Below are 13555 nucleotides of genomic sequence, written 5' to 3'. Positions count from 1 at the left end.
ACTTACAAAAATGTCACAAAAATTATTTTTAAACGAAATATTAATTAAAATTTCAATTTCGGAATTATTTTACTATTATTAAATAAATAAATGAAACTATCGTTCATTTAAAAAGTTATTTTTTTACATATTAAGGCAAAGTAAACTTGTTTTTCAATATTTTGTTAGCTATTTAATTACGATTTAAATGTAAAATTAAAGTAAAAACTTAAAAGTAAATTATTTTCAAATTATATTTATTGTTAAAAGATTTAAAAAAGAATAAAAAGCATTTGAATTTATTGCAAAATTCTCAAAATTAAAAAATATTAATAAAAATAATGCGGTCGATAAAATTACAATTTTAACTTCCTGAAATTTTAATATATAGTTTTTTTTATTATATTTATTACTAATTTTATAAACATAATCAAAATTAATTCAAAAAATATTAATCACAATATGCAATATAATACTGTAAGATTTTCGGGTAAATAAAGGAAACAGGTCGGAATATTTTACTATTACTTTATTTTCCCACAATAACAATCTGCTTTCTTTTGTATACAAAGAACAAGTGTATTAGACCAATTCAGCACGGCGCTCTTATCACAGATAGAAGACATAAAAAACCCGACAAATAAACGGACAAGAAATTATCGCTATGATTCTAACTAAAAGCATTCAAACCATGCTAGGTGCATTATTCTTGCATATACAGGGTGTTCCTAAATAAGTGTCGCAACGGAAAACTGTAAATTCCTCTTGATAAAAGAAACATTATTTTCCTCTTCCATTTTTCTCTCCGGGCTTTCGTTTTCGAGATACACTTGTCAAAATTTTTTTTTAAATTTTTTGCCAATATCTTAGAAACAGTTTGAACTACAGGACTGAGTTTTTGTATATGGATTACCACTATTAATAGTTACTTTTTTGAACCCTTCTCGAATTCATTCAACGTGCCAGTGGTGGAGATTTGAAGGTATCGTAAGGGTTTTTCCCCCCCTAACTTTTACGCCACTGGAAAAAATAACATTTGACATGACAGCAAATTCTGAAGCGCCAATGAATTTTACAGAAAAAGAGTTATCTTGGTTCATTGCTGTAAAGTCAACCGTTTTCAAGAAAAATGACTTTTTATGAACAAAAACAAACATTTTGCTAACGTTTCGAAAATCTTTTGTAATTTAAAAGATGAGTAGTAATAATTATAAATTTTAACGAAATTTAACAGCATTTGCAACAAGTAGCTATTAATAGTGGTAATGTGTGTACAAAAGCTCAGTCCTGTAGTTCAAACGGTTTCTAAGATATTGGCAAAAATCGGAAAAAAAGTTTTGTCACTGTGTATCTCGAAAACGAAAGCCTGGAGAAAAATGGAAGAGGAAAAAATTGTTTCTCTTTTCAAGAAGAATTTACAGTTTTCCGTTGCGACACTTATTTAGGAACACCCTGTAAAAAACACACACATTTAAAATTTAATTTTTTTTCTATTTTTATGAGAAATAATAATTTGAAAATAATTGATGAATTTTTACTTTAATTTTACATATAAATAATAATTAAATAGCTAACAAAATACTGAAAAAACAAGTTTACTTTGCCTTAATATGTAAAAGAAATAACTTTTTAAATGAACGATAGCTTCAATTATTTATTTAATAATAGTAAAATAATNTCGTTATATATATTTTTATTGTTTAAATTAAAATAATAAAGAATAGGGCATTTTATTATGATATTTGTAATCGGATCAAAGACTTGTTTACGCTAGAGCTCGAGAGAGACTGCAAATAATAAGCGTAATGTTTTTAGGACGTAGAATAATTTAGGCGACGGTCGGAATTATGTTTCTGCGCATATGAAGGTCAAAGCTCATAAGATTTTAAAACATCTCTAATCAACTTTCCAGGGGGGGCCTGTACTGTGGATTATTATATGTACAAATATATTTATCTATTCGACATATAGTCGAATTTTAATAGCGTCGAAATAGAAGAAACGTTCAGAAACATACCTTGTTTATAACTTTCGTTCCATTGAACCTTTTAACGAACTCCTCCGGAGTGGCGACGGTGAAGTTCTTCTCTTCCAGCCTGTTCTGGATCATCACCGTACCTTGGGACATGCTGGGCCTAAAAGTAAACGCGTGCAATTATATAAACGTAAACGTATGGCCAGTTTTTATCGAGAAATCTTTTTTAATCCTCCTGCATCCCATCACACATTGTTTACCCGAACCAGGATGGTGTAATATTAACGCTGACCTTTTATCTGTCACTGTTGACAGATTTCGGTAGCTGTCATTTTATTATCAAGTTGATCATATCGATATACAAGGTGTAACTGAGACGCTTGGCTTAACTCTACCGATGTATTCTACGTCACTAATTAATGTTCATAAAATGTTCCTCTAAAAATTAATGAATACGTATTTCTTCGTTTTCGAGAAATAGGATAATATGCAGTAGGTAGGTATGCTGCAACACGTACACTACTCGACGTTTCTTGAAATAACAAATTATAAAAGAATAGTGCATATAAAATGTTTATTGTTATTAAAAATTATTCGATTTCAATTAATTTTGTTAACTTTCTGTTATAAACGACAAAATCGTTAATTAAAATAATAGAATAATATACAGTATGATGCAACACGTGCATTACTCGACGTTTTTTGAAATAACAAATTATAAAAAATAATGTATACAAGTTTGCTTTGATATAAAAATTAATAGCGCACTTTTTCCGAGTTATACTCACTACTCTTGATACACTTATTTTTTTTTCACAAAATCTGGGATGCACAATTTATTCTGAAACTAATTTTATTTGCCTAATGACTCTAAGGGGACTGCAATAAAAAGGATTACATAGTGGACCAGGCTAGGCCCCAAACTCCGGGTCCGAATCGTTCTTACTGCACCTCAATAATAACAAATGGCTTCTTAAAAGTACGGTAGTCGCGTGCTTGCATAGACTTTGGAAATGAAATGCAAGTATGCGACTGTTTTATTACCGGTACTTTATGATCTGCTGCATATCGATGCGATGGGCGCAGAGCAGATGATATACAGGATCGGAAAGTCCCCATGGTTCATCGGCAGTTACGTGAGAGCGATAAAGTAAGTCATAGAAATCCGTGCGATAGAGAAAGATGGCTATAATGAAGGCGTCTAATACTCACCGCCCATTTATTACAAATGCACGGTTTCAATCATTCAATGTGCATTTCAACGCCAATGCAGGCAACTTACATTTCTAGTCGAATTTAATTTTGTGTGAGAGACCATGGTTTTCCTTAAAAAGATCTGAGCTAGCATGTTTTCCAAACTTAATTTGAGATAGCATGTTTTCGTAGTAACGCGTTGACATGTGTATAATTTTCGTTTATTTGTGACGTAGAATTTCGACGAAAGTTTTAGTTACACTCTGTATACAGAGTATAGCTAAAATATTATTCAAAGGACAACATATTTGGCCATAACACACACACGCGTTTATCTTCCAGATTGTAAAAAAAACATGCTGTGACGCAACTTACGTCAAGGAAGCCCTGACTCTCAGTTTGCTGTTCTCGATGGATATCCAGTCGGAAGTGGCGTGTTCGTCGCCCGTCGCCTCCGTGATGGTCATCTCCGGGATATTAACCGAAGGCTCGTCTTCGCCGTCGCCGATGACGAACCTCTTGCTGTTTCTTCTCTTCAGGTGGTGGTTCATGTTCACGAGCTCCTCCCAAAATTGGCAGTCGTTGACGGATTCGCGAGATTCGTCGTTTGTTTCTTCGATCTCGGCGTCGGACGCTTCCGAAGTAGGCACTGGCGAGTCGCGGAGAAACGAAAAATAACCGGCGAAATCAAAAAAACTCAAGAGTGTCCTCAGGTAGGTTGTCATAGATCGGACGATATTTCAGTTGCACCCGTCCACATTTTTTAAACGAACTTTAAGGATCTCGTCTTTTCTATAATCACACAGACAACACCTCGGATAATACGAATAGGATCAGAGCTGGGTATTATTCGAATACAAGGTATTTATGAGTTGTACTCGATACAGTATTTGTGTAATCGGTATCCAAGTATTGCATACTTTTATCTGACATTAATTCGGTATCCGTATTCATCATTTCTATACAGGCTAGGAAAGTACCGATGGTCTATCTCAAGTTACGTGAGAGCGATAAAGTAAGCCATAGAAATCCATGTGATAGACAAGGATGGGTATAGTGAAGGCGTCTAATTGTCACTGCCCATTTCGCCCTTCCACAAATAAGAAGTGGATCTTATTTGTGGAAGGGCAAAACGGGCGGTGACTATGAGACGCCTTCATTATAGCCATCCTTCTCTATCGCATGGATTTCTATGGCTTACTTTATCGCTCTCACGGAACTTCAGATAGACCATCGGTACTTTCCTACCCTGTATGTACAGGGTGTCCCACCCGGAACTGCGTCGATCGATATCTAGGAAAGTACTGCTCCCAAAAATTTTAAAATTTGGCAACATGGCAATGTCCCTGGGGCGAACACAACTAAAATATCTAGAACTCTTCAGCACTTCCGGTTGTACCGGAAGTCGACGCCAACTTCGTTATTTTAAATGGGACACCCTATATATTATTGCGTTTTCGGATTCTACGTCACTTTATTAAATATTCCCCGTACCTAGGAGTTATAGAATTTGAGATATTAATATTTAAAGAAAAAATTTGACAGATGCAAGGGTCCGCGGAGATGCTAGTAACTCTTTTCAGGGGCGTGATATCAAGTGGATTTTTGGTACCTGTAAAGGACATAAGTAAGACTAAATTATGGTACACCAACAAATTAAAACATTTAATACTAGGTGTTTCATTGTTACTGTTACATTTTGATAACTTCAAACAGCTATAACTTTGTTAACTTAAATGGAACACCTTTTCACTTTTTCTCATATCAGACCTGTTATCAAATTGACCATGACCAGAAGCACTCAAAAAACCATTGGAAGAACATGACATTTGTCAAGTTAGTTGTCAAATTATTGTTATGTTTAATAGTTTTTGCTAGAAATTTAAATAAAAATGCCTGGGGATCGTTTAAATTATACTAATGATTACTTTAATTTGTTTGTCATTTATGGAAAAAGCAGCAAATTTTCCACATGTTATTGAAATTAATTTGTCACATTTTTCATAAATAACAAACAAATTAAAATAATCCTCATTAGTATAATTAAAAAGATCCCCAGGCATTTTTATTTACATTTTCGGCAAAAACTATTCAGACATAACAATAGTTTGACAACTAACTTGACAAATGTCAAGTTATTTCATTTGTTTTTGGAGTGTTTCTGGTTATGGCCAATTTGACAACAGGTCTGATACGAGAAAAACTGTCCAAAAAATAGAAAATTGCAAATATCTGTAAAAGTATTAATGGCATCCCCGATATTGCTTATATGGCTTGAAGGGAAATTCCAATCTGCATACGACAGAGCAAAAAAATACAAGGTGTTCCGTTTAAGTTGACAAAGTTATAGCTGTTTGAAGTTATCAAAATGTAACACCTAATATTAAATGTTTCAATTTGTTGGTATACCATAATTTAGTGTTTACAGGTACCTTTTACAGGTACCAAAAATCCACTTGATATCACGCTCCTGAAAAGAGTTACCAGCATCTCCGCGGACCCTTGCATCTGTCAAATTTTTTCTTTAAATATTAATATCTCAAAATCTATAACTCCTAAGTATAGGAAATATTTAATAAAGTGGCCCTCAAATTTAACGTAGAATACGAAAATGCAATAATATACAGGGTGTCCCATTTAAAATAACGAAGTTGGTGTCGACTTCCGGTACAACCGGAAGTGCTGGAGAGTTCTAGATATTTTAGTTGTGTTCGTTAGGGACATTGCCATGTTGCCAAATTTTCAAATTTTTCGGAGCAGTACTTTCCTAGATATCGATCGACGCAGTTTCCGGTGGGACACCCTGTATATGTATGACTTTAGGATTGGTATTTGAGATGACAATTTTTTTAAGCATCATTCTCGTCGCAATCAAAAGAAATAATGTGAGGCAAAACTTTTAATTTTTTTTTTTCAAAACCGCCAGGTCATTTATCCTGATTCCTCAACTTCAATTTGTTTTTTTTTTATTTTCTGTACGATTACAAATTTCTCGTTGAGATATCGGCTATTGAGTGAAACGTCACCTTTTTTCTATCTTCGATATCTCATGAAATAATGATCGTACAGAGAACGGAAGGTGGATTTTGGAAACCTGAATCAATCCTCTTCAAGGGCCTTTTGATATGTTTGAGAATATTTTTTTATATTCAGCATGAATTTTAAAAAGTGCAAAAAAATTACATTTTCTGTTGTTTTGGAAAATCAACGACTACTTTGCGAATATTGCGAAAAGTACTAATGTTTGTACCAATGTCAAAATTTTGGAAAAAAAAATCAAATTTTTCAAAAAAAAATTACGTAATTTTTTTCATAATTTCATATTGAATACTTATCAATGTCGAAAAAAGTTGTTAATAAATTTTATATTAAAAAAATTGGTAGATTGAAAAAAAATGTTTTTTTAATGGCTTGAGAACTTTCAAAANACTTTTTTGTTTATTAACCGATTTTAATTTAACTAGTCTCATTTTGTAGATTATTTTAATCCCTATAAGCTGTCATTTTTCGCTAAAATTGATGGTATTCCCTGCAAAGTGAAAAAACTGTTTTTCTCACTTATTTGTTTAAATAGAAAAGTTAGCTGATAAAAGTTTTTGACTCACGAGACGAGAGATGTCTTATATTATGTTCCTTTAGACAATTTTACAATAATTTAGCGGAATAGGACTTTTTTCGAGTAAAAATTTAATTTGCTTGGTCTAAAGGTATATACGAGTTGTGCTCGATACAGTATTTGTGTAATCGGTATCCAAGTATTGCATACTTTTATCTGACAGTGATTCGGTATCCGTATTCATCACTTCTATATGTACAGGCTGTCCCACCGGGAACTGCGTTGATCGATATCTAGGAAAGTACCGCTCCGAAAAATTTTAAAATTTGGCAACATGGCAAGGTCCCTAGGGCGAACACAACTAAAATATCTAGAACTCTCCAGCACTTCCGGTTGTAACGGAAGTCGACACCAACTTCGTTATTTTAAATGGGACACCATATATATTATTGCATTTTCGGATTCTACGTCACTTTATTAAGTATTCCCCATACCTAGGAGTTATAGAAATTGATATATTAATTTTTAATGAAAAAATTTGACAGATGCAAGTGTCCGGGGAGGTGCTAGTAACTCTTTTCAGGGGCGTGATATCAACTGGATTTTTGGTACCTGTAAAGGGCATAAGTAACACTAAATTATGGTATACCAACAAATTGAAACATTTAATACTAGGTGTTTCATTTTTACTGTTACATTTTGATAACTTCAAACAGCTATAACTTTGTTAAATGGAACACCTTTTCACTTTTTCTCATATCAGACCTGTTATCAAATTGACCATGACCAGAAACACTCAAAAAACCATTGGAATAACATGACATTTGTCAAGTTAGTTGTCAAATTATTGTTATGTCTGTAATAGTTTTTGCTGGAAATTTAAATAAAAGTGCCTGGGGATCGTTTAAATTATACTAATGATTACTTTAATTTGTTTGTTATTTATGGAAAAAGCAGCAAATTCTCCACGTTTTTGAAATTAATTTGTCACATTTTTCATAAATAACAAACAAATTAAAATAATCCTCATTTAAAAGATCCCCAGGCATTTTTATTTACATTTTCGGCAAAAACTGTTCAGACACAACAATAGTTTGACAACTAACTTGACAAATGTCAAGTTATTTCATTTGTTTTTGAAGTGTTTCTGGTTATGGCCAATTTGACAACAGGTCTGATACGAGAAAAACTGTCCGAAAAATAGAAAACTGCAAATATCTGTAAAAGTAGTAATGGCAACCCTGACAATGCTCATATGGTTTGAAAGGAAATTCCAATCTGCATACAACAGAGTAAAAAAATAGAGGGTGTTCCATTTAAGTTGACAAAGTTATAGCTGTTTGAAGTTATCAAAATGTAACGCCTAGTATTAAATGTTTCAATTTGTTGGTATATCATAATTTAGTGTTACTTATGCCTTTTACAGGTACCAAAAATCCACTTGATATCACGCTCCTAAAAAGAGTTACTAGCATCTCGCGAGCCTCGCACCTGTCAAATTTTTTTCTTTAAAAATTAATATATCAAATTTTATAACTCCTAGGTATAGGTAATATGTATTTAATAATGTGACCCTCAAATTTCACGTAGAATCCGAAAACGCAGTAATATATAGGGTGTCCCATTAAAATAACGAAGTTGGTGTCGACTACCGGTATAACCGGAAGTGCTGGAGAGTTCTAGATATTTTAGTTGTGTTCGCCCGAGGGACATTGCCATGTTGCCAAATTTTCAAATTTTTCGGAGCAGTACTTTCCTAGATATCGATCGACGCAGTTCCCGGTGGGACACCCTGTATATTTATGTTTTTAGGATTAGTATTTAAGATGAAAATTTCGTCGCAATCAAAAGCAATAATGCAAGGCAAAACTTTACAGTTTTTTCAAAACCGCCAGGGTCATTTAGCCTGATTCCTCAGCTTCAATTTGTTTTTTTTTTATTTTCTGTGCGATTATTTCTCGTTGAGATATCGGCTATTGAGTGAAACGTCACCTTTTTTTTTATCATCGATATAGAAATAATGATCGTACAGCGAACGCAAGGTGGATTTTGGAAACCTGAATCAATCCTCTTCAAAGGCTTTTTGATATGTTTGAGAAAAAATTTTTTTATATTCAGCATTAATTTTAAAAAGTGCAAAAAAAAATTAATTTTCTCCTGTTTTGGAAAATCAACGACTACTTTGCGAATATTGCGAAAAGTACCCGTTTGTACCAATGTCAAAATTTAAAAAAAAAAAAATTACGTTATTTTTTTCATAATTTCATATTGAATACTTATCAATGTCGAAAAAAGTTGTTAATAAATTTAAGTTAATTTTATATGAAGAAAATTGGTAATTAAAAAAAAAAATGTTTTTTTAAAGGCTTTAAAAAAAAGGATCAATAAATCTTATAGCGGTGCGTGTAAAAATTAATTATAACTCGCATCGACTGAACAGAAAATTATTTAGTATAATTTTCTGAATATTTTGAAATTAAGAAAAAAAAAATTTCAAAATTATTTTTTTTTATTTCAACATTTGGACATTTGAAATATTGAATGTGAAATTGTAAAAAATATGTCGCAAAAAAATTTTGAATTTTTTTTTCAAAATTGAATCTCAATTTTTTTTTTCGGTATTTGATGAGTATTTAATGCGAAAATGTGAGAAAAATAAAGAAAAAAAATATGTTTTCAACTTAATCATCATTCATTGATGTATAAGTAACAATAAACATGCTCCTTTAATTTTTTATAAAACTTTGACGGTTCAACCGATCGACTTCAAAATTTATAAGCGTCATGGGCATGCATTAAGCTAAGAAAACCTACAAACATTGGTATTTTTCGCAATATTCTGAAAGTAGTATCGATTTTTCAAAACAGCAGAAAAACTTATTTTTTGTACTTACCGAGTATAAAAAAAAATTCTCAAACATACCAAAAGGTCCTTGAGACTGAAATTTTCAAAACACACCTTCCATTCGCTGTACGATCACGATATATCGATAACCAAAAAAAAAAGGTGACATTTAACTGAATAGCCGATATCTCAATGAGAAATAATCGTACAGGAAATAAAAAAAAAAACAAATTGAAGTTGAGGAATCGGGCTAAATGACCCTGGCATTGATTAAGCCAGAATCTGTATATTATCCCAGAAACACTAAATAATTTCGTCATAAAAAAAATAAATATATTTTACCGAAACTCTTAAGCTCTGATTATTTAAAATACGGTAAATAATGAAATTATGTCTAGATCTCTACTTTTACATTTAAATGTTTTTAATTATACTTAAATATAAACCTATACGTTGTAAATATCCATCACTATATTTATGTGAATACGTGAATACAGATATTCTAAATTCGATTCGAGTGCTCTTTGAATGTTATATTCAGGATTCAAACACTTTTTTAACAGAACATTCAGTATTCGGTATACCCCAGCTCTGATACATACTTGGTTTCCCCTGCAATAGGCATGTGTAGAATAGGCATGCCTACCAAAGTTAATACATTTTTATAGGTACATCAATAATTTCAACAGAATAAATTTTCGGTTTCGGTTCTAAAACTTGTATAATAAAATCTCTTTGTATACGTACGTTCGTGAAAAGAAATTTCCTTTGTACACCTCGCAAGCACATTTCATCTTCTTTCTTTGCCAAAAGAGAACTGAGCCGTTTGAAATCAATGTCGAAATAAAAAAACAATCTGTTGCCATCGAATTAAATATATTACAATTTATTTAGAGATATTTGTCTCGCATGTTGTGATATTACGTAAAAGTTAAGGGGGCTATCCGAACAAATTGTGACTAATTTCATTGTTTTGATACCTTGCAGGTGGTAGGAATCAGGTTATCGGGGAATTAAAAATAATAGCACGTTTTTTCCAAATGTAGCGAGCAATAAGTGTTGTTAATTGATTTATTACAGCAAATATCAAATCACCTATTTATGAATAATAAAGCTAAATTGTGTAAATACACTATTTTTAAATCATATTAGCTAAAGCTCGTCGTAAAAGTAAATATATTATTTACATTATGATTACTATAACAAATTTAAAATACCATTCGAAATTATAAATAAATCTCGAAATAATCGATAAACTGTGTTGAAAATTGCACAGAAATTGCCGTAATAGTTTTCTTGATATGAATTTGATAATGCCAACAAATAATTGCCTGTAATTGACATGAAAACTTAAGCAATGTCAACTTATAATTTATATTTCAAATATTATTGTTTTGACGATAACATTGGAGTACAAATAGGCAAGCGCAATTAGCGAGCATCCAATATCACGGCTCTAGCCTCGTTCCTGATTGGCGAGCGCCCAAACATCTGACAATCATCAGATGGCAATGACTTTGAAAACGGGCAATTTCAGATGTACCACGTGGATAAAGCAGTTTTTCTTTTTGTATAAAAAATGCTCAAAACTAGGAAATTATTTACTATAACGTAAAGCTCTCAAAAGTGTATAAAATTATAAAATTTTGCCTACCGCTTATTTCCGATGGTGCGGTCGATTTTCGAGAAAAAAAAATCAAGATCCTAAGCTGTAATAAATTTCAAGCAACTCTCAAAATATGTCTATACATATTTTAAAACACAATCATATAATTAGAGATCTAAAAAATTCCAGAGAAACATAATAAGGTTATTAAGTACCGTGAACTTTTTTCTACAGGCAGCAGATCGAATGCAAACGGTGTATTTCGTAAAATGAAATATATTTATAATATTCATTATTAAGTGTTATGTTCATTTGTTTATGTCCGTTTAATCCAACTTTAGGCTCAAAATTCATAAAAAGAGGATGTGTAAATAAATAATTCATATTTGTTTTACCATTCCAAATTAGGTACATTTTATATTATTTATTATATTTTTCATATATCGCGACTCGGACGAACGAGTAAGTAAAGTAAATTTACTGTACTTGGTAGCCATAATTCAGATACATCAGACAGAGGTAATCCTCGGATGAGAAAGGTACAGAAAATTTTACGGCAATTTAAAAGTGAAATTATAAACAAACGTCTTTTTTTCGGTTATTAAACCAAGAGAAATATGTTTCCTTTCCCGCACAAAAATAAATTCAGATTAGTGTTTAGCAAAATCGAAAATAGGGGAGCAGACAAAATTCGTTGGAGATTTAAAAATTTTACGCTGTAGTAAATAATTAAATTAGTCTTAACCGAGAAACAAGCTGAATAAGTTAGGCCACGCCGTACAGTTTATATTCAATGTGCAATTAACATAGTTTTTAAATTAACCGCTGATAGCACATAAAAAGTCGACATTTCGTATGCGATACGTTTTTAATTAGGCTATACCGTAACAGTTTATATAAAGGTTAGAATATAATAACTGATAATTATACCTTTTCTATAAAAAATTAGGACTAATTATTTCACAAAGTAGACGATGTAGGTATCCATAAAAAATGTTCTGTAATTAAGTAAACCATGAAAATAATAGCGTTGAGAATTAGATTGACCAATTAAGAACAACGTATGTAAAATATTCGTGAACTATTCAGTGATCTAACTTGACTAAAAATGGTATTTTATAGAGCAGTACCTAGTTAAATAAATGAAAAATTTCAGAAAAATCGGAAATAAATAGTTGCAAAATTAGACAAAAACGGCAAGCTCCTCGTATCAAATCGAGAGGAGACACCGTACGCCTTTATCGATACGGTACATTCACGATATTTTCCCTTTGTAGGCGAGATAACAACAAATCTTGTTTGTGTTTTGGTCTTGGAGTGCCCTGTTTCATTCACATCCGAGCAAGAGCAAAGGAAATGCCATTCTACACACACTATTACGTCACTTATGGCCCCCCTACGGCTACATTCCACATCGCCTGTGTCATCCAACACAGGAAATGTAAGGTTAAGACAGGTAGGATCTCACTAACGGTGTAAGTGTATCATAACCAAACACTATTCACTTGTTTCGCACACACCATTAACTACGACGCTCATAATCCCGCAGAAAACACCGTGAAACAGATTTTAGACGCGTTTCAAATGTTTTTTAGTTGCTTGGCTTCTGAAAACCACTGTGATCAATATCATGGCCCGGTTGACGGATCCACTGACGACGGCGGCGGCAGCGGCACACGTCGTGCTCTAAGATCCAGCAACAGGTGGATTTGTGTTGTGGGGGAAATCATCGATTGCGCCCTACAGGGTGGCCGCGTAAACGTTCAGCGACCGGTTCAGCGATCGGATAGAGAAAATAGAGACTACTTAAGTATTATTGGTTATTAATCATAAATGAACAAAAAAGTTGTATATTACAGGGGCATAAGATTAACAGTTTTCAAAATACAGCGAGTATTAATATTGGGGAGTTTCATCACAACGTGACAATAGTGCTGATGCACATCGCGTGAACACGCGGCAGACTTGTCCTACGGAAAAAATGTAAACAGTTATTACTGTAAAAGATTTAGTAAATTTCAAGACAATTGCTTTCCAGTTTTTAAATAAATAAAATAAAATGTATCGGTTTTGTAGTACGAAGATAAGTGCTTAAATTTTAGCCCGAATTTTAGTAATTATGAATCCCTTAAAACAGAATTACATATTTCAAAAATATGTAATTAAAGTACCCAAAGATTCACGTCCTCCAAATAATCATACATATTAAAAATAACACAGGCCAACAAGGAGAAAATTCCAGAGATCAGACACTGCGTTTCCGAAGGCATTTGGCGCGCTGAATCCGAATCTGGCCTCAGAATTGATCCATCACCCTAGGTTTCCGAGATATTCTAACCTAAAAGTGCAAAAAACACGTATTTTTGCTATTTTCAAGGTTATGTAACTTGGCGAAAAAAA

The 13555-nt window shown here is 32.5% G+C and overlaps 1 protein-coding gene across 1 annotated transcript in view; it reads right to left on the bottom strand.

Annotated features, from left to right (window-relative positions):
- Nucleotides 1–13555, bottom strand: part of LOC108909775 (acetyl-CoA carboxylase) — a gene marked incomplete in the record, with an annotated part of 132851 nt that overhangs the window by 85111 nt on the left and 34185 nt on the right. Inside the window, 1 exon segment of the mRNA XM_023455595.1 lies at nucleotides 1997–2114. Coding sequence (XP_023311363.1) covers nucleotides 1997–2114 — 118 coding nt within the window.

This window comes from Anoplophora glabripennis, unplaced genomic scaffold (assembly GCF_000390285.2).
Source record: "Anoplophora glabripennis isolate ALB-LARVAE unplaced genomic scaffold, Agla_2.0 scaffold688, whole genome shotgun sequence".
Lineage (NCBI taxonomy): Eukaryota > Metazoa > Arthropoda > Insecta > Coleoptera > Cerambycidae > Anoplophora > Anoplophora glabripennis.
This window is presented reverse-complemented; position numbering and strand designations above follow the sequence as displayed.